At 39.5% G+C, this 23,653-nt stretch overlaps 1 protein-coding gene across 1 annotated transcript in view; it reads left to right on the top strand.

Moving 5' to 3' along the window:
- spega (striated muscle enriched protein kinase a) overlaps positions 1-23,653 on the top strand; it is a 450,531-nt gene that overhangs the window by 317,240 nt on the left and 109,638 nt on the right. Inside the window, exons 16-20 of the mRNA XM_051931209.1 lie at positions 5,598-5,804; positions 7,005-7,128; positions 7,208-7,380; positions 12,611-12,723; positions 22,746-22,914. Coding sequence (XP_051787169.1) covers positions 5,598-5,804; positions 7,005-7,128; positions 7,208-7,380; positions 12,611-12,723; positions 22,746-22,914 — 786 coding nt within the window. The remainder of the gene's footprint in view (positions 1-5,597; positions 5,805-7,004; positions 7,129-7,207; positions 7,381-12,610; positions 12,724-22,745; positions 22,915-23,653) is intronic.

Here is a 23,653-nt window from a genome sequence, read left to right as displayed (position 1 = left end):
TGTGTCAAAGTGAAAATTAAACGACCAAAACAACTGTTGACTTTGAAAGTGCTGCTAAAGACTGATTTAATTGAAAGAATAAGCATCTCTTAAATGGGCATATATTAAAACATGTAAAACTCTGCAAATACTATCCTCAATTGTTCATCACCATCAACGATTAAAAATTATACTCTACATAAGTGCTGTGTCTGCAAATGTCAATCTCTTAGCTGCTTTTGTTGCCACCCCCTGTCCTGCCCCTTCGGACAGTTTAGCACGTGTATAGATGTAATGATTTTGTGGTTGGTAGAATCGTGGTGTGCCTTGGGAATTTTTGGGTTACAGAAAGTGTGCCACCATAGTAAAACGGTTGGAAAACACTGGTCTACCTACACTTTTGCCTCTGGCATGCATGAAGTTCTCTGTAGCTGCTATCTCATCTAAAACTGACACCATGCATTACTTGGATGGCTGTGTTACATTCTTTGCATAAATTAGTGAAGAAACTGCACACTAGAATCATGGGTAGGGATGATCATTACACTTCTATTTCATAGAATTTTGTGATTATATTAGAGCAGTCAGCACTGTAAGCTACCTGACAGGCCGTTGAGTTAAATACAGAGGCACTAGAGACTTATTTTGAGTTTTGGTGCCACTCAAAGATAATTTTTTAGCAAATATGAGAGATGACATTGACTTGATATTCTACAGAAACATGACATGAAAAAACAATTTTTACAAAAAATTTTTACCTTTGAAATTTTTCTCTAGCATTGTACCAAGACTGCTGTAAACCCCCTCCACACTCTCTTTCCTCTCATACTACTGCACCTATGTCAGTACGTATAAATCAAGAACACCAATGCTATGTAATGACATTTGGCTTATCGTTGTGAACCTCGTAATACGAAATGTTAAACCTTGAAATGAAAATTATATTTCATAAAATTTTTAAAGGTAGTATAAGATATGGTACTAGATGTGTATGTAATTCTTTAGGTACACACTTAACTTTTTTGTAGTATTGTTTCGTAATAAAATGTAAATGTAAAAAAAAAATTAAATGAAAATGCCACCCTGGATGCAACAATATTTTTTAACACATTAAAACAGGCCACATTAATTGCAAAAATTAACGTGTTAACTCTCCCAGCACCACTGGAACAGTTACTATTAATTATGCTGTTTAGTTTCTTAAGTAATGAATAAACATTGAAATTTATTGACAATAACTCCACATATATTTGTAAGTGTAGAGCACTAGATTTTAGTGCAATGAATCCAGTGTTATGACTGAGGTTACTGTCCCACACAGTGCATGCTCAAGTGTGGTGAAATTGTTTGTATTCAAACAGAGAAAGGCCAGCTACATAGCTAATTTTTATTACAGTTTTATGTATACCCAGCAGTGATAGCATTCAACCTATGAACAAAGAAAAGTGCAAATGTGGTTTTGTATAGGATTCTGTTATGTTGGAAAAGTTACAATTCCTGTTCAATCAGATGATCTATGATTATGCTTTTTAGCGCATACCAATTACCATTCAGAGCTCGGTCTGTGCCAAATTTTTTCCAGTTTTTCCCAACGTTCTCTATAATAATTTGCCCTGGCTCATAAAACTCAAAATTAGGCTTTGCATATAAAACTAGGCCCCAAGACTCAAACCCTTTCTATTCTATAACATTGTCAGTACAGAATAAAATTGTTTATTTATTAGCAGATATCTGTAAAAAAATGATGGGGAAATGAAAATAAAATAAAACAAATTTCTTGCAGTTTAATTGGCTAAGTCACCATCCTTGAGCAACTTTTTGTGCAGATGCTGCAGTAAGCTCTTGAGTGTCTTACTAACAAAGCTTCCCCATTCTCTTTGACAGTGATGCTCTTCTGTGTTTCATGTATTCTTTTTATTTGGTGCATTGCTCTCAATATGTTACTTCAGGACTTCTGAGATGATGAACTATAGTCCCCAACAGTGCTCATTTTGAAATAACCTAAATTCATGTATGGAAAAGCAAAAAAATATATTTACACTTATAAGAAAGGTTAAGTTTTCCTGTGTGCCTTTGTTTACCTTCCTGTTCGAAGCCTTAATTCCTGTTAATCAGTTTGCGAAAGGTTTATACTGCAATGAAATCTAAGTAAGAGAAAAGTATTTATGTTATGACATTAAATCTTGTTTTCCTTATCATAATGTGAGGTTTCTAATCTTTTGGGACTCCCCCCCCAATGGGTCGGCACGCTGAGGAGCATTCTGAAGCACGATCACTGCGTCTATGGAAGACAGTTTATCAGTTGCCAGAGCAACCGCAGTCTCCCAACGCTGTAGCAGTTCACAGCTAAAGCAGATCCGAGTCGATTGCGGTCGCAGTATAAGTGCTTGCTGTCCATGGGTAATGCAAGGAACATTATAAAGGCAGGGAACAGTATTACTTGGCCACTAAGCTGGCCACAAACCTGCCTGACTGCTGTGTCTGTGTATAGGAGAGTGGTAGATCCCACTACAATAAATAACCATGCTGTCCCTGTTTAAAGTGGAATAAAGCTGTGTGGCACGCGGCTGGGGGTGGTACACAGCCGGGACGCCCAGGAGGACCGGAGGAGGGCTTGTGCCTCCTCCAGACCACGAGGGGGCGACCACCCTGGTTGTGTTGGGGCCACGGGTACAGAGCAACCCTGTAGGGGCCCGTGGTCACCGCCAGGGGGTGCCCCAATGCCTTGGGAGCCCTGGACCTCCGCACTTCCGCCACACCCGGAAGTGCTGGGGGGAAGAGGATCAGGGACACCTGGAGGGCTTCCGGGTACACAGCCGGTGCTTCCGCCACACGGGGGTGTGTCGATGGAGGCTTATCAGGAAGCACCTGGAGCTCATCCGGGGATAAATAAAAGGGGCCGCCTCCCTCCATTCAAGGCTGGAGTCAGGTGGAAGTGGACGGAGCTTGGAGGAGAGGAGTGGAGGCGGTCTGAAGAGTGAAGGCATTGTGCGTGTTGGCCAGGACTTGAAGGGGTGATTGGTGCTGAGGCACTGGGGTGTGCTCACTATTGTAAATAATTAGTGTAAATAAACGTGTGTGTGGTGAAAACAACATGTCTACCTGTCTGTGTCCAGGCTGGTTCCCACAGCTGGTTTTGCTAAAGTACTGAGACTCAGCCTCGTGTTTTGGAGTGCAAGACAGGGACTCGCACGTCACAGTAAGAATTATTGACTTATCGAAAATTTTGTATTTATTAATTTTTAGCTTTCTTTAATAAATCTTGTCAAGTACTGTATATTTTGCTTACCGCATTGGCAGATATTTTTGCCAAAAAAAAGAAAAACAACTCTCACTTAAAGTTTTTTGTCTGGTTTTTGTGTATGCATTTTTTGCAGTGTACAAGCTTGGTTCAATGAAAAGAAGAAATTCTTTCACTAATCCAAAAGTACAATAATTTATTCTTTTCATGTCAGTATTAGCATTTTAAATCTTTCCTGTTTTAATCCCTTTTAAAATTCTTACATATATGTATGACGGTGCGGATCCACTCCAGACTCCCTCTTCACCTATGGAAGTCTCTCGAAACCAGCACCGCTGATAGTTACGCCCGATCTGAGCTGACAAATGGGGACAAATCTCACACAGAGCAAGGGGACGGTAGAAAAGTGTCAAGGTGCTTTTATCTGAAACTAAATCCAAACAAAACAAAAAAGTGTCCACAGTGCAGTGTATCACTTTTTGTCCATCAATAAATCCATAAAAACCAAGTGAAAATTGGGGGATAATAAATAAATCCATTAAAATCAGAGGTTAAAATACAGTCATTAACTCCTCACGATTTCAGCCCAGCTCTTTCTTCATCTCCCTGGCTCACCCATTACTCACGTAGCCGGAAGAGACTCAGCAATGACGAACTTCATTCCTCCGATCCCCATCTTGACTGCCTCCAAACCACGCAGCCAGACTGTCCGAGGTCGGCTCTCTTCCCATTATGAGACAAGCCCAGACACCATCAGACAGACAACGCATCTTTATAAAACACACGTTTATTTTCTTTTCCACCATACACAGTCCCGCACAGCACTCTGTGCTCCCAGCACTAATCACCTCTATCACGGGCCTTTCTCTCACTGTCTGTGGTCCGACTTTCCTCTCTCCACGGGAGCTCAGTCCTGCTCCCACTCCCGACTCCAGCTCACTATTTGGAGGGTGGCGGCCCCTTTTATTCTCACCCGGATGAGCTTCAGGTGCTCTACCTGACGATACTTCCCGGTGTGGCGGAAGCGTCAGGAGAGCACCCGGAAGCACTCCGGGTGGCCTTGGAAGGATCGTCATCCATGTTCCCGGGTGTGGCGGAAGTAGACATTTCCCGGGCTCTCTGAGGCTTGGGGCACCCCCTGGCGGTGACCAGAGGCCGCAACAGGCTTGAGCCTCCTTGCTCCTCGCCTGTGGTCCTCTCCAGCTCCAAGGCGGTTGCCCCCTCATGGCCCGGAGGACAAATGCGCCACCTCCCGGTCCTTCCAGGCGTCCCAGCCGGGTCTGTTCCCCAGCCTCCTGCGACACCATCTTCCTTCACGCTCCCACAGTTGTACCTCGGATCCATAGGGAGGTCATCTATCCTGCTTGCCCCATTAGACACTATTATTCAGTGGGACGAACCAGCCCCTAGAGCGCCATAGCCTACATTCCTTTGTGGGGTACCCGCTCGTGCTGCCTTCCCCTTCCAGGTGGCCAGATCGGTCTCCAGAGACTAGTTTTCTTGTCTTTTAATCTCTATTCTCTCTCTTTCGATCTTCGATCCTCTCTCCCTGTGACGGCACATAGTTATCCGGCTCCGTGGGCGCAACGCTTTAATCACATACCACAGGAAGCCGAAGAAGCAATTGAGAACGATGGACCCAATTACCTCATTAACTCCCTGCAGTTGTGCAATTGCACCCACCGAGATTGACACAGCTGTCTGGATTTAAAACCATTTTTTGAAGCCGCGGACCCGCAATACCACAATATGCTTTTTCAGTCACTCATTCTGTTTGAAATAATAAATACAGTATCTGTAAGGGAGGTTAATGCACATATAGACATACAATAACAGATTAGATCATTAGGACACAATGTGGAGGACAGGATCAGATGTCAGGAAAGCAAACGAGAACCAAATCCAACGAAAACCAAAGGCATTGATCAAAAGTTGTAGCCCGAAAAGTCAAAGTAAGAGGTCCTAACACTGAAGTCTTCTCAGAACCTTCTCTGGCTTCCTTTAGTGCTTATGAGAAAAAGGTTCAAGGATTTAGAAAAGAGGTCCAATCCACAGATTCCAGAAGCTGTCCACCACTATCTTACATAGCTGGGCCAAGATGACACAAGATGTCACATGACCTGTCGGCCACATGAGGCCTATCGACCACAAACAACATGGCCACACCCATTCAAATTAAATGTTATTATTAAATATCATTGTCACACTTTTTTAATCTAATTTTTTGCAGTGTATTGTTGTAAATGTAATGGAACTGTAACCTTTCTGGAGGTGTTGCAGAAGATTGTTTGTTGCCAGTGCAATATTTAATACTGATACTTAATAAATATGCCTTTAAGGAAGCATTTTATTCACTTTGTTAATTTTCTTTTCCCAGACCCTAACACATTAACGTACATTATCCAGTGCCAAACAGTTGGGATGAATCAGTGGACTCTACTGGAAGCCAACGTGAAAACAACGATGTATACAGTGCACTCCCTTTCCAAGGGTGTTCTGTACATCTTTAGAGTTCTGTCAGCTACAGCCAAGTCGCATAGCAAGCCTTCTCCACCTACCGAGCCTGTGCAGCTGATAGACAGAGGTGAGCAGAAACAAATCTTGAATTCTCTATAAAATAAAAGGTTTCTAGCTGGGTCAGCCTGTGTGCAGTATCACCCTTTAAGTGCATATATTTGTATTGCAATTGCTCTTTTACTTAGTAAGACTGAGTACATCAGACCAGTGCATGTAAGTGCTGAGACATCAAGTTTACGTTCAGAACTGTGTAAACTGTGTTCTAAAATGTGGATGTTCATTTTGGATGTTCAGTTAAGTTTAATGTGAAGCTTTAGTCATTTTGGTATTTGCAAAAAATTTATGACAGAGTAGCATTTTTCAACAATTAAATGCATATCCAGTAGTACGGTTTACACTGTTCCATTTATCAGTTAATGTTAATGTACAACAGGAACAAGAAGTTCCAAGAAAGTTTTTATTCTTCATGCATTTATTAACATTGTCAATTTTGTCCTAGCTAATATCATAGAGAGACCTTGGCTAGATTTGAAAAAGTTTATCAAGATGTAAAGAATTCCGATACATACAAGTTAGTTTCGTGGAGGTAAATGTATGCACTGTGGATAGGCCTGCCATGTTAAATATTGTGTTTGCAAGGGCTTATTATTTTTGACTTAATAAATGGAACTCAGATCACACAGATTCATGCTAAAATAAACATGATTTCCCATTCCTTTGACAGACTGTATTGTTTTAAGTAATTCATTTTTAACAATGTACCTTTAAGTTTTTGACATTGGTTATCAAACAAAAAGTATCATAAGATAAAATCAAGGCAGATAGCAACCTGTATGTATTTTCTTCCAAATTAATCAGCATTTAGTTTCGGTTGCCTTAATAACATTTGTCCCCCAAACTCTAATTGGAAAAGTTTTGGCTAGCATTGCTTTGGACATTGAAATTTTTGCTTAATTTTTGCAAAATTGATCGAATTTGGTGGGACCATTTGATAAACAGCATTTTCTTTACCCTTGTCACTTATTCTTCATTGAATGAGCCACAAACTTCCCCTGTACAAAACATAGTAGTGTTAATATGTGTACAGGATAGTATGCAAGGCGCCATTTACCTATAACAGTCCTGCTCTGTTCTGAGCCATGCCTGAAATACTACTGTACTGCATATACTGTACTTACAACACATAGTCTGTAAGTATTTTAAAGATTTACTTGCTTTATTGTTTTTCCATTAAGATAAATTTTAATTTCTATGTTTGTATCCACAGGTCCCTATCTTGAAGAGGCACCAGTTATCATTGATAAGCCAGATGTGGTTTATGTTGTGGAAAACCAGCCAGTCTGCATTACTGTCACCCTAAACCATGTACACGCAGGGGTAATCTGGAAAAAGTATGCATAAGCTTCAATTTGTAATTTTGAAGTTATTATGTTAAATGTAGAGTTGCTAATCTGATGCATTTGCTTACAGGAATGACAGCATCTTGGTGAACAAACCGAATCTATATGAGATGTGCATGCCTGATGATGATCAGCACACACTGAAGATCATGCAGATTGGCCGATCTGATGTTGGAGAGATCGTATGCATCGCAAGTAATCAGTATGGGAGTGACACCTGCACACTCTCCCTCAATATGGCAGGTTAGGCGGCCATATACAGCGTATTTATTGTTATAACATTGAAAGTCATGCAAATCAGTCAGTATGATGTTGGAGAGAACAGTTACATCTCCAGTAAAGTGTGGGAATGTTACCTGCATTGCATCACTCAATTTGGCAAGTGAAAATCCACAGGCAGTATCGTAATTAGACATTCTTATGTTGTAAATACTACTACCAGAATATTATCAGGCCGAAAATGTTTTCTGCACATTGCTATGTATTTTCTCAAAAATTACTGAAAGAATAATGAAATACAGATTGGATCACTTTTCCAGATCCACTAAATCAAAATTCAAGGTTGCAGGATGCCAGACAGGAATCAGCCCCACCGGTCCATCACAGGGTCCACGCACACTCACACTGGTGCCAACTTAGTAACTCTGATTAATGTAACCTGCTGGTGGACAACCAGAGTACCTGCAGCAAAATCCACACAGACACAGCAATAATATGAGCACTTGACAGGGGCAATGACCATGCACATGGGTCAAACACTGGATCCATCAGGCAGAAGCACTACCTACTGTGTCCCTGTGCTGCCTTAATAAAATCAAATGAATGATATATGATTTTTCATGAGATCTGAAGATTTTAATATTATTATTGACAATAACTGTTTCTGCGGTGGGTTGGCACCCTGCCCAAGATTGGTTCCTGCCTTGTGCCCTGTGTTGGCTGGGATTGGCTCCAGCAGACCCCCGTGACCCTGTGTTTGGATTCAGCGGGTTGGATAATGGATGGATGGATGGATGGATGGACAATAACTGTTTAATAAAATTAGTTTTCTACAACTCATCACACAAAGTGAAATACACCATACATGTATAAGGAATAACAGAAGATTCAGTAATATATTCTAAACTTATAAACTGTAGCTAAATAATTGTGAAAAACAATTTACTAAAATAAAAAATACTTAGAGTGTAAACATAATTGTAGTATTTGAACCCCTTTGGGCAGGCACTTGTCAGGAAGAATTTGCAGCATAAAACTGAATTAAAGAGAATAATTATAGTTAGTCCTGGTTTAGAACTATTTCAAAAAAATATTAATGTCACAAGAATTAAAATTTAATGAATGGCAGCACTTCTGATGCTGTAATCAGTAACGCACTAGATTGAACACAGAGTTCGTAACAAGACGTCAGTACTAGTATGGGCTGGCATCCTACAGTCTAGCTGATTAGTCAACATCAACCTTTCATTCAGAAGCCACACCAGAGTTAACCAAAGAGCAGTTCAGAAATACAACCAACTAAATGTTTTGAATTCCATGGAAGACGCTGTAGGTCTAATATAAAATGTATTAAACAAATATTATATTAATCGAATGCTATACTATTTAATAATTATGCACTCAACACCAGAATAGGGCAAAACATGGTTTGGATTCATCTCAAAACACAGAGGAACTAAATAAGAAAGAACAGAGCAGGTTCTTCATCCTTAAGAGACTGAGTTCCTTTAAAATGGGAAGCTACATCCTTCACATCTTCTGCAGCTCTGTGATGGCCAGTGCAATATTTTATGCTTTGGTGTGCTGGGCTGGTAACATCACATCATGAGAGGCCCAACGAATTTATAAGCTAATTAAAAGGGCAAGTTTAATTATGGGATGTACTCTGGACCTCCTGGAGGTCATAGCAAAGGAGAGAATTAAAACAAAACTGATTGTCATTATGAACAATATTGCACATCCTCTCTCTGACACACTAACACTGAGGACTTTAAGCCAACGAATCATTTAGCAGAAGTGTGTCAAGAAACACTACTGGGGCTCCTTTACACCAAGAGCAAAATGTCTGCATAATGCCTCAAAAATGCCTGTGAGGTCAGAAGTTTTCTTTTTTATCTTTTTAAATTTTCCTTTCTTTTTAGTCATTCTAGTGTATCCATCCATCCATCCATTCTCCAACCCGCTGAATCCGAACACAGGGTCACGGGGGTCTGCTGGAGCCAATCCCAGCCAACACAGGGCACAAGGCAGGAACCAATCCCGGGCAGGGTGCCAACCCACCGCAGGACACACACAAACACACCCACACACCAAGCACACACTAGGGCCAATTTAGAATCGCCAATCCACCTAACCTGCATGTCTTTGGACTGTGGGAGGAAACCGGAGCGCCCGGAGGAAACCCACGCAGACACAGGGAGAACATGCAAACTCCACGCAGGGAGGACCCGGGAATCGAACCCAGGTCCCCAGATCTCCCAACTGCGAGGCAGCAGCTCTACCCACTGCGCCACCGTGCCGCATTCTAGTGTATGTATGGGTATATTATTTATATATATATATGTGTGTGTGTGTGTGTATATAAACAGCACAAATACCACGGCGGGTGCAGGGCACTCACACATGCAGCAAAACAGAGAGAGACTCATCGTGTGTGGAGCTATATAACTTCTTCAGGATTATCTGCGGCCATGCCATTCATCGTGAACAAACTTGGCACTTGTAATTTTTCTGACTCTGCATGATGCCTTCTTTATGGCTAATACTAACCCAAGCCCTGCTCCTACCACTTATTAGCTGCAGGGCTGTTCTGGTGTAATAACAGATCGGAAGGAATTCTTTCACAATCTTGACTGTGATAAAAGTTTTGAGAGTGATTTTGTACACATTGTAATATCCATACTGCAATTTTTGAAAAACATATGCTTTCTAGTGTATCATTATGAACGATCTATATAAACAAGTTTGCTCTATATATACACACTCCTGTCTAATTTAGCACTGAGTTTCCACCTGTGCTGAATAAGCAATCTGGGTAGGAAATGTAATTATGGTTGCTGGAATTGTACATTATAATTAAAAGAAAAAAGCCTGTTTAAATTCTTTATGAATTCACAAGCATATGTATAAATTATATATATATATATATATATATAAAAATATAAGAAAGATATATATATATATATATATATATATATATATATATATATATATATATATATATATATATATATATATATATACATATACATACACATATATATACATATACGCTTGGTAGTCTTTCGACGTTTTTTAACCTGTAGTGGTGCGATCAGCCCCCTAGCGCACAATACATAGATATATATAAATATATACATATATAGTGATGGAACCGGGACTGTTAGTGAGCCCCCAAACATGATCACACCGAGTCCTGTGTTCAAATAAAGGATGGTTTTTAACCAAATTCTTCCACAATGTAGCACAAGCACAAGTTATTTCTCTTCACAATACCTCTCCTCACAATATCTCTCACCACCGTACTGCCCTCCTCCATCTGAGTGTTGCTCCACATCCACCCAGCTCCGACTCGCCTGGACAAGGGAGTGCAGTCCCTTTTATTGAGGTAACAGGGTCATTGCCCGATGGAAGTACTTCTGGGTCACGTGGAAGTCCCATAAATCGGAAAGCATATTTCCCAATAGTGCCCTCTTGCGGCACCCATGGTCCCCAGCAGGGCTGTGTTGCCAGACATCTCCCAGTATTCCCTGCATGTTCCCAAATGGGCATGGATACGGAGGGCTGGCATCTAGCATCCTGGGGGAATTACACATTCCCTGCAGCATCTTTCACAGCTGGTGGGCTGTCCATGCATCCCTTCTGGCCATCACTTCCGGGTCTGGCTCCTTCCTTTCTCTTGGTCGGGATGGCCATCTGTCTGTTCGGAGCCTCCCGATCGTGTAAGGAACTATCTCCTACTCTAATCAGGATGCCAATCCAACCCATGTGGCCCTGACAATATATATATATATATATATATATATATATATATATATATATATATATATATATATATATATATGCACAGTATACAGTATATATTATACAGGTGTATTTGTGTGTGTATTTTACTATTATCTTTACAAAATAAAGAGTGCTCTTCCACATAAAGAAGAATGTGCCCAGAAAGTCTGAGTGTAATAAGAGACCTGAAAGAGAAACATCAAATAGTTGCAGTCCCAATATAGAAACGCTGTTTTTTACCATTGTGAGCATGGTTCCGAACACCATCAGACTAACACCAGCACTTTACAAAACACAAGTTTATTTACACAAATGAAGTCCACACAACACACAGTGCTCCCGCACCAATCATCTTTAACACGGGCCTCTCTCTCAAATGTCCATGGGCCACCTTTCCTCTCCTCATGGGAGCTTCGTCCTGCACTTGCTCCCGACTCTAACTCCCTGATTAGAGTGAGGCGGCCCCTTTTATTTCCACCCGGATGTGCTCCAGGTGCCTGATGACGCTCTTCCAGCAGCACTTCCTGGTGTGGCGGAAGTGCTGCCCTTGCACCCGGAAGCACTCTGGGCGTTCCTGGAAGGTCCTTCCTCCACCTTCCCCGGTGTGGTGGAAGTGTCGATCTCCCGGGCTCCATAACACTCGGGGCGCCCCCTGGCGTTGGCCACAGTCCCCAGTAGATTTGAGCCTCCTTGCTCCTTCCCCGTGATCCCCTCAACATCCAGGGCAGTTGCCCCCTTGTGGCCCAGGGGATGTATAGACCACCTCCCGGTCCTTCCAAGCGTCCCGGCTGGGTCTGGCCCCCAGCCTCCTGTGACACTGTGCAAGGTCAAACATTTCTTGAAAGACCCAATGCAAATCACTTCTTTCTGCTAAGTAGCAGAGCAGACTTCACTGTGTTGTGATGGTCATTAGAAATGAAGCCAGCTTCTAGCTGTTGTGAACATTTGAGGCAGATAGACTGCAAGTGGAGGTTAGGGTGGCTCTTCATCCAGTTGATTTTCCTGGCTGAATACAAAAAGAAAGACAGGCCAGCCATAGTGCAATTTCCAAATCCTACCCTCAATGTACTTTTGAAATAATTCCCTGCAAAGGCTAGACATACCTGTTACATGACAAATATTGAAAACTGAAATAACAAAAAAATATGTAATTATTCTCCTCTTACATAATAAGAATACAATCACTCAAAGAAATTTACCGTGGCTGCAATATGGCAAGTTTGATTTATACCTTATGCTCCCTGCAAGCCTGTACTGGATAAGTGTGTTCAGAAAATGGACAGATGGGTTTTATCATAGGAGGCATAGTTTATGTAATATGCTAACTTTACACAAGGATGCCCTCCATTAAGTTTTTTGTCTCTTCCTTTTTCTGATAGAGTACGTAAAAATTGCAATCAATCCATCAAATCACATGGTACTACATGAAGTAATTAGTAATACAGTTCAAATTACTCTTTCATTTCAGAGCCTCCCTCCTTTGAATCTATCATGGAGGACATTGATGTCAGCACTGGAGAGACATCACGCTTTGCTGTGGTGGTGGAAGGAAAACCTATTCCTGACATCCTCTGGCATAAAGTATGTGCATGTTTCCTTTCTAATGCATTTTTTAAATGTCTGTCTATGGTTACTGGGGTATCTTAAATGAGACATGTTAAAGAAATAGGTAGCACTTTCATCCTCAGCCTCAGTCTAACAGTTTCTCAAGTGTTTATATTGTTATGCTTCTGGTGTTTGGTTGTTTGTACAAGGTTTGTGTTAGTTTGCCTTTTGTTCAAATTTATTTCTTTTTGTTAGCTAAATAAACAGATTCACAATAGTAATGGAAGATCTATAGAAGCCAAAAAAAACAAGCTGAATATTCTGTTCTGTTTTACTTTACTGTGCCATTTTTCTGTCCGACACATATTCTTTTTCTCCTGGACGGTTGGACCTTATCTGTGTTTAATTGCATAGGCGATGCTGGGGGTATGAACCCTACCCTCTCAAAATATATTTTATAATAACTGATTGATTATAAACAGAATTATGATTCATGTACTTTCTTAACCTCATTTCATATTACTTTCTGGCTAGGCCACTGTTTAACTTGTGACATCCAACTCAAAATACCTTGAATGTCAGCAAAAATTACAGGGTGGAAAACGCTCAGCTAGACCAAGTTAATACTGTACTCCATTTCACACCAAGTTTCCACATATTCCCCCAATTGACAGTTTGATGACAGTAAATAACAAAAATATGAAGGTGAAATAAATTGTAAAAAAAGACAAAAATAAACACATAAATAATTGAAGTGGCACACACATATATATGAGATACGGTACCTGACAAATAATACAAAGAGTACACGACACGTGTTTCACCCTAATTGGGGCTCATCAGGTGTACGAACCTTTGCTTCACTTGACAAGATGAAGATCAGAGTATTACATTCATAGGTCTGACTCGCAATCTGATTATTTGGAAGGTTACCTACCAGGTAACGCTTGTGGTTGGTGTGCCAGTAGGCAAACATTTGCCATGCCCTCTTAGTTCCGAGGAGCAATTTCATAGATATGTGATAGAGTACCTGCCAAGTAAGCGAACCAGCCGCCATGGCGCAATGACAGAGGCTTTTCTTCAGGCGCTGAAATTACTTGATGAGCCCCAATTAAGGCAAAGCATGTGTTGTGTACGCTTTGTATTATTTGGCAGGTACTTTATCACATATCTGTGACCTGCTCCTCGCAACTGAGGAGACATAGTGGATGTTTGCCAACTGGCCAACCAATCACACGTGTTACCTGGTAGGTAATCATCCAAATAATCAGATCGCGATTCAGACCTATAAATGTATATTCATATATATATACTCTATGGGTGTGTGTATATAGTGTGAGAGCATCTCCAAGGCACTACCTCTCCTGGGACACTAGAGGGCAGACCTCCTGGGTGGCTGTGATACCACGGATTCCCACAGGGCATTCCAGGACTTGGCGTCTAATACAACCTTGTTGGGTTCCGTGGGGGCTGCCAGGGGGAGCTGCAGAGCCCTACTGTGGACTTCCACCAAACCTGAAAATGATTCCAGGTAATGCTAATGAGCACTCTCAGGAACTGAATAAAAGGAGCCACCTCACTCCATTCAAGGAGCCAGAGTCGGGAGGTGGAGGACAAAGCTTGATGAGAGAGGAGTGGAGGTAGCAGAGAAAGAGAAGGAAGAGAAAGAAGAAGGAAGGACTGACTGTGCTGGGCTTTGTTGTTCTGTGCTGTAGGAGGCTCCACCTCTGAAATAAAGTGCGTTGTGTTACTGGAACTCTTGTCTCTGCCTGTGTGTGTTTGGTTAGGGTGGCTGTACGCGCCCCCGTGGTCCACAATAGATATATGTATATGTATACTGCATATGTGTGTGTGTGTATATATGTGTATATATATATATATATATATATATATATATATATATATATATATATATATATATATATATATATAAACATATAAATATATATACACATGTTGTACAATATAACATATCTATGATCTGCTTCTCGCAACTGTGAGGACATGCCGAATGCCTGTCAACTGGCCAACCAACCACAAGTTGGCAAATGGTGCAAGGCCAACTAGTTATATGCAAGAAAATTACCATTTTATTTTACAAAATAAAAATGAAATAAAAATTAATCCAGGCTGGTTAAAAGGGAATGAAAACCCAGGTTCATGGCAGGCTTCAAGTTCTCAAATAGCAGCTCAGACCTGCAGAAGGACACCTCTGAACATATAATGCATTGCACCAAGATGCAGATGGACTGGAGCAGCAGAACAACTCACAGCGTTCCACTCCTGTCACTTAAGAAGAGGTAGATGAAACTACAGTGGCCACCAAGACTGGGTGAGTTTAGATTGTAAACATGTGATCTTCTTGATTAATCTCAATTTCTGATGCAACATGTAAATGCTATGCTCATAATTTGGTGTAAACAATATGAAAACATGCATCCATCCTGCTTCGTGTCAACTGTACAGGCTGATGATGGTAGTATGGTGGTGCGTGAATGTTTTCTAGACACTTGTTAGGCCTCTTACTACAAACTGAGATATTTGAATGAACAGCAAAGTTATGCATTGTGTCTGATTATGTGCATCGTTTTATGGACACAATTTATAATATTTTCAAATGGAATGCCTTCAGCTGGTTATAAAGTACACAGCATCTCAAGCTGGCTCCACAAACGTGACTTTAGTTTGGTCCTTTGACCACCACATATCTCCAGCCAAAAGAGCAGCTTTGGCATAAGGTGGAGTGGGAGGCGTGCAGAGTAAATGTTTGCCTGAAACATCTGCAGTAACTGCAGGATTCTCTGAAGTCAGCATAGAATAAAATCATTAAGGAGTGTATTCAACGTTTTATTGAATCCATGCCTTGGAGAATTCAGGCTGCTTTGGAGACAAAGGGGCTCCTCCCCAATTCTAGACAGGAAGGGTTAATAAAGTGAAGTGGACATTATATATCATTTTTAGGCTGTAGAGCCTCTGTCAAGATTTTTCTTTTGAAGATGTACTCTGACTCAAGCCTTTTTCGAACAGTTAAAATATAACTGAATTTTGCTAAACGTTGTGTCAAATATTCAGAAGCTTTCTTCAAATTCGTTTTACCCAGTTGAGCACAGACCTTGGAAAGAGTGAAAGATCTAAAGGAATATATTTAAAGATCTGGTAGCTGTTATGAATCAGCCTGACAGATGCTGTTTGAATCCTTCATGGAAGAGTAATCATCTTTTTTTCTGTTACAGAAATAAAACTCCCTATTTTCTTCCTATCAGACCATATGGCCAAAAGTCCAAACAAGATGGTGTTTCAGACACAACAATTAGTTTTCCTTGCATTTTTGCACATCACCTGTTGTTTTGCCATTAGCGTTCCAGACAGCTATGCAGGGGGCTTTTTATTTATTGTCCTTTTTTCTCTCACCCTCTCTCATTCACATATACTCATTGCAACTATCTATCACCTCAGCTAGACAGCCCCTCTGCTGACTTTGCCCCATCAAATTTGCTTACAATTTCATTAAAAATCACACCCCAATACAGACTACTGACTCCTGCATATTACTTGGATGTGACAGGCTCGGTTTTCTCTGAAAGCTCTTTCCAGTGATTCAGCTGTTACAACATTAATTATGTTGTCATTTGCCCTTCGTCTTACTGTCCTGCTTCTTCTGAAATGCATTTAGGGGTTATACTTATGCACTACAAATGAATCCACAATTCCACCCATGTTCATGAGAAGCCCATAAATTATTCAACTATTAATTCAGTACATCCTTCATAGTTTAACAATAGCTCATGTCCTCTCAATGAAAACGTCTGTGCATTTCATAAGGCAGGGGCCAAAGCATACTGTAGCTTTATTTTATTGTGTTTTTCACTTTATTCTACGGATAACAACTCAATCAGATTTTGTTATATAGTGCAATTCACCCAAAAATACTCTAATAATTAGAAATTAGAAATGGAAAAATTAACCAGTCATTACTTTTTAAGGGTCACACCTAAACTCATCTCATTCTCAGACCTGCCTAGACCGGGCAGTAACTGGGCATACAGCAGGAAAAAGGTGCCAGTCTTTGACACGGCCCAATCACGCACACCTACATTCACACTTGGGACAACATGGAGCAGCCAGTTATGATAACCACCTCGTCTTTGTGGCTGTGGCAGGAAAACCCACACAGACACAAGGCTGACAATTAATTGTTAAAAATGGATACTGTCAGCATGAACAGTAAATGGCTTGGAGCAGTCAAAACACCAAAATGGTATGACTAAATTTAGTCAGTTTTAACTTAGAGATTCTGGATACCTCAAGTTGCAGTTAGCAAGTCATGGATCTTGTTTCTTTGTTCCCAGTTTTGCCACATTGGGTATTGAGCAGCCACCTGTGATGCTAGAATGAAAGCTTTTAATGAATGGAACGGGTCTTAGGCCCCAGTTGTCCACGAGACCCATTCCATCAAATCCTCTAGGATGAAGCCTGGAAACAATAAGGAACAACTTAAGTTCATCTGTGTTAGCTAGAATGACCAGTGGGGGATAGGTGGTCTTTTGGCCTTGGATCCCCTGCAGATTTTGTTTTTTTCTTCAGCTTAACTATTTTTATTTATTTATTTATTTTATGTCTACCTGGTTTCCTGACCTTATCATCTTATTCATCTTTAGAGACTTAGAATTTGATACTATACATAAAATGTAATATAATTGTAATGTATATTTAGTTTTTTTTGTACTTATCTATTTATGTATTTATTTAATTAAAGAGCTTCTGTAAAAGCCAGATTTCTCCTTGAGGACAAATAAAGTTCTATCTATCTATCTATCTATCTATCTATCTATCTATCTATCTATCTATCTATCTATCTATCTATCTATCTATCTATCTATCTATCTGAAAGAACAGGTAAAAACAGATAAAATATTGTGAACTATAAACAGTATCAACTCCCTCCCTGCTATGGCAAGAGGGAACCCTTTAACTGAACTGTGTTAGTGTTAAACTTACAAAAGGATGCCATTAGTCCCGGCCCATCTTGGACCCAAGGACCCAGTTCATTGTATACTTCTCTCACTGTCCCTTTTTGTTACTAGCGAAGCAACACTTACACTCACAACCACAACACTTGCACACCTGGACTTGAGATTTACAGTATGCTTGCTAACAACGTCTTACTTGAGCTTCAACACAACTTCACAGCTCACTTTCCATGCCACATATCTGAATCTCCTTTTCCTGTCCAGGACACCTCCCCTTCTTTATTCGTCTGTCCACCCTATTCGTTGGTGCCACTTTCGTGTGCCCCTTCCATCACATCTACTTCTATTCAATATTGATTTATTTTTTGTTATTTCTTCATCATTATTCTCAACTAACTTACTTTGTTTTTATTTTCTTGTAACTTTTCCTGTGGACATCTTGTAAATACCTTTGAGATACATCCAGTCTATGAAAATGTGCTATAGAAATAACTGTTGTTGTTGTTATACTCACTAGATGTGACACTGGATAGTGGCAACATGTTACCTGTTGATCCGCACACGCAAGTATGAATTGTATTGTACTCTGTACACATGGCAATAATGACCCTATAATAACAGATACCCAAAGGTAACAATCTATAAAGTGACAGAATGATGGGTGAGTCTCCTTTGTTATTCATACAATAATGCCTGAAGAAGACTACAGATTCACAGACTAAGTGCCACACTCCTTGACTGGTACAGACAAAGTGCTCTTCCATGGTTCCTACTTCCTTTCCAATCCATCAGGGACCATGTGATCAGATTGGGCAGATCACTTTTAGAATTTGGCTGTGGCAGGTCTGAAGTCATCCTTCTCCCTAAAAAGAACAAACCTTGAGGCATCCAGAATTCTGTCTTTCCCTTCGCTCGCAGTGTATTTTGCACAAGAAGGTAGGTACAGAATACAAGAAACATTCAAATACTTGCAGTTTAGACGCAACCACCATCTGCATGGGTAGAGTTTGAAATTGTGGGATTGTGTCTAAATTTTCAATAAATACCTGATCTACTGATATCAGCATATGATATTAAATAATTTCCTTGTTGTCCAAGAATAGCATCACTCCCTTTGGATCTTGCTGGAAACTTTATAGCTAGTAATTCATAACTCATAGCCTCCACACCAGTGCATCTATACTAATAAAAGGCAAAGCCCTCACTGACTGACTGACTGACTCATCACTAATTCTCCAACTTCCCGTGTAGGTGGAAGGCCAAAATTTGGCAGGCTCATTCCTTACAGCTTACTTACAAAAGTTAGGCAGGTTTCATTTCGAAATTCAAAGTGTAACGGTCGTAACTGGAACCTCTTTTTTGTCCATATACTGTAATGGACTGCAGCTCGCTGGCCGTGGGAGGCGGACTTGCGTATCGCGTCATCACGCCACCCACGTAATCACGTGAACTGACTGTGAACAAAGTACGTACAAAACAAGGAAGAGCCCCAAAGAGCGCTGAAGAAAACATTCATTACACAATTGAGAAGGCAGCGAAACAATAAGAAGCGAGCGAGTGACGCATACAAGCATATTCATAAGTGCAGCTACTGAGGAAACAAAGCACGGTGTAAACCGTAAGTTTAAATTAAGTTTATAGAAACGCTCCCGCTACCGTTTGCAATACCATATTCACGACATACAAGTTTAATGAGAAGACACGAGTTATAAATGAGACTTTGGATCACTTTGTAACGGAGTTAAAATTGCTGTAGCGAGAAACTTTTAAGTGCCGGGTCTTAGCTAACATTAAATTAAGCCGTGGACATCGCAACATCACACAAGAGAGCGGCTCACGTGAACTGACTGAACTTTGTGGCAAGATTGCTTTTCTCCTGTACAATTATACGTTGCATTCTCAACAGTAAGCTTGCACAGCTTGGTCATATTACAACCGGAGTGCTGAACTGACAACGTGGTATACAAACAGAACTATAACAATCGTAATAAATGAACAAAAAAATAGCGGAGAACCCGTGGATTTGAGCGACTGACGCATACAGACATATTCATGAGTGCAGGTACTTCGGAAACAAAGCACCGTGTAAACCTAAAGTTTAAATTAAGTTCATAGACCTACAAAAGGTTGTAGATATGTATATATATGTGTATATATATGTAGATATGTATATATATATATATGTGTAGATATGTATACTGTATATATATGTAGATATGTAAATATGTATATGTATATATATATATATATATATACAGTATGTGTCTGTATGTGTATATATATATATATGTGTGTATGTATGTATGTATGTGTATATATATATGTATGTGTATGTATGTATGTGTATATGTATATACTGTATGTATGTGTGTGTGTGTGTATGTGTGTATATGTATGTGTATATATATGTTGATATGTGTATATATATATATATGTATATATATGTGGATGTGTATATGTATATATATATGTATATATACAGTATGTATATGTAAAAATGTATATATATATGTATATATGTATATGTATATATATGTTTACATAACCTCTTTAACACACTACTTCTCCGCTGCGAAGCGTGAGTATTTTGCTAGTTAGTTTATAAAGCTAAAAGAATGCTTCTTCTCGGTAGTAGGCAAAATATAGATATGTAACAAATATAGAAAGATTTGTCTTCAAATTAATAAGTACATTTTCATTACCATCTTGATTTTCTTTGTTTATGCAACATCTTTACAATTAGTCACATGACTGTGATTACCAGATGTGATATTATAAATATGATACTGATTAAACATTGACTTTATACCTCAATGGTTGCAAAGACTCTTCTTAGCATTAGTTAGCTTTATTGCCAAGTAGGCCATAATGTTCTGGTTTTTCCACCTTGTCTGTATTGACTTTTGATTTTGTTTTATTCTTTTGATTCCTGGTACTCGCTCTTGTTTATATCTCTTGGTATTTTGACCATTGTTTACCTTTTTGATTTTGATTACTCATTTCTTCCCACTCACCTCTACTTTATGCTCATAATAATCATCGGGCACTTTGTACATTCACAACAATGGATAATTATTAATGTCTATGGTCATTAATGACTATCAATCCTCAACATTAATGCAATTAACTTTCGTCACTTCAAGTGTGTGATTTTTATTTGAAAACTCTTTTTCACTTTTGTGTTGGCAACCTCGCACATTCACGGGCTTTGCGACTATGCGTAGTAGAGAAAAAAATGATAGGCACGTTGCGCACAAGTTTGGGAAGCATCTAGTAGCCAACCAAAGCATAGTGCAAAGATTGTGATGCAGTTTACTAAAACAAATGATAAAGGTGTTTGATAAACTTCATGCCGGAATGCTGTCAGTCACTTTTGACAGAGACATAAAGGCTGTTGATCCCATCATTGATCACACCCTCAAGGTTAAACATCAACTTTTCTCTACAATGCAACGATATAGCGAAACCCTTTAGGATCTCAAGTGGCACATGAAGCAGACGTCGCTGACCGATTTTTTCAAGCCATCTTTCATGATCTCCAATGCCATCCACCAGCTGTGAAAGACAGAGTGTCAGAGGCAATGACGAGACAGCAGTGACTAAAGTTTTTTTTGTCATTGAGATATTAGTACAAAAGCTTACAGAATTCTAGGAAATGACTATTGAGAGAAAATGTTACCAATTGTATTTTGTTTACTGCATTGCATGGGTTACTTCCTGGTTACTGTGTTATGAAAAGTACATTTTAAAAAGAATTCTATTAAGAAAAGTGTATTTTTAGCAATCTAGTGAAATATTTCAGTTTTTAGTGGTCTCAGGAACTTAACTCCCTATTTCCCATAGGTTCAATATATTAACATTTGCGTAATCCCCTGAAAGGTAAGGATTGATTATATGTGCAAGAAATATAAGTGGAACTTTGTTTGAGTCTCTGGTTGTCAATACTGTCTTATTTCAGCATGTGTAAGCTAACCAGTCCTACTTACATTCTATACAATTAAATGCATTGGTAGTATTTTGCACATTTATACTGTGAAGCTCTCAGCTAATACAGCAACCCTTAGTCTGCTTGAAACAAACTAAGAAGTGTCTATATAAAATAAAAAGATTGAGGGTTTGTTCAGTGATGTGAAGATCATTTCCTTCTACAAAATGATGTTTGACCTCGATTCTGTCATTGATCACTGACCAGTGCATACTTAGGAGTTCATACAGATGCTAAATTAACATGGAGCGTACAAGTGAATAATATCTGTTTCAAGGTACAATGTCTTTAATTCCTGCATGACCTGAGATTGCTTAATGTTAACAAAAAATAATGCTTCTGTCTTTCTATACAGTAATAGAGAGCATACAGTATTATTTTATAGTATCGGCCTGGTCTGGGAACCTCTCACTTACATCCAAAATAGCTAGACTTATGTAAGTAATCATGGAAATAATGGAAGTACATAAAACTATTCCTTGCAGGCAGTGAACGAATGGGTTATTTTTCAGGCATGTCCAGAAGATTTCTTCAGATTCCAAGCATGCTTTGTACACTGAGTATCAGTTTCTTCCATCAAGAAAGTACTTTAGTCACCAGTTGCAGACTAAATACTTATATGCATTCGTTAGCAGCAGTTTCAATTAAAATCCTGAGAACTTGAAGGAGGGTTGCAGTCTTTTAAACTTAACAATAAGCTAGATATTGATTAGGTTTTTATATGTTTTTGATGTCATTTGATATTATGTGATTGTATTTTACATATTATGCTGATGGAATGGACAGTGATGTTTCAAAATGAATTTTACTTTGGAAAAATACATTCATTTTATCTTATCTTAAATGATGCAAAGCAGCATTCACTAAAGTTCTTTATTTGCTAATATATCTCTCAAGAGTGTTAGTAGGCCCTTAAAAACATTACATTAAATTTAACGTGTAGACTATGTTTTCATATAAAATCCCTGTAAGTAAAATCGAGAGACTGAAAAGGCGTTTAAGAACTTTACTTTGGAGCATTGATCTGAATAAGCTGTGTGCAGAAAATGTTCACTTTAGCTATTCATCTACAGCAATTCTTAACTGTTGTTTTGTCTGTTTAGAATGATACTCTCTTGTCAGAGAGCAGTCACTTCACCTTCGTATATGATGACAATGAGTGCTCATTGGTAGTTCTCAACACCACTGAAGAGGATTCAGGGGTTTACACCTGCACTGCCAAGAATTTGGCTGGATCTGTGTACTGTAAGGCTGAACTCACCGTCCATGCAGGTAAGAAAAGACAACTATCTCAAACTTGTTATTTTTATTTAATGTTATGGTCTAATAGACTGTCTATCTGTTGGTATTTTAGGAAAATTATGCAAATGTGGTATTTTACATGCTAATATACTCATATACAAGATAACAAATAACCCTTGAGTAATCACAACAAACTCCAGAGACCACTATGTTGTTCCTGTTGACTATAATGAAGGTGGTTTTCAGACTGTTGATTGTAATGGATTTGGATGTGTGCAGTTATCAGTGGTTTAGCTACAGTTGTCACTTAATGTTTCATTATTACTGGCTATACATTCTTAGTTATGAATCAAAATTTTTAACTTGGCTATATTTGTTCTGCCTCAGAAAAGAGGATTTTAATTAAAGGATCAATGTAACATAATCAAAAAGAAGAATGCACAGGGGTCGAAACCAAAATGTCAATCCGATCTTTCACCAAGCCCAATACATAGGCAAGAATCAGAACCACAGCAAGAAAAGAAAGCCAAGAAACTGAGATAAAAAGGCACAGAGAAACACATGTAAACTGCGGTGGGTTGGCACCCTGCCCAGGATTGGTTCCCTGCCTTGTGCCCTGTGTTGGCTGGGATTGGCTCCAGCAGACCCCCGTGACCCTGTGTTCGGATTCAGCGGGTTGGAAAATGGATGGATGGATGGAAACACATGTAAAGTCTTGTTTATCTAAATACCAATGCCTAAATGGTGTATTATATGACAATTTATAGGG

The sequence above is a fragment of the Erpetoichthys calabaricus genome, chromosome 8, assembly GCF_900747795.2.
Source record: "Erpetoichthys calabaricus chromosome 8, fErpCal1.3, whole genome shotgun sequence".
Classification (NCBI taxonomy): Eukaryota; Metazoa; Chordata; class Cladistia; order Polypteriformes; family Polypteridae; genus Erpetoichthys; species Erpetoichthys calabaricus.
This window is presented reverse-complemented; position numbering and strand designations above follow the sequence as displayed.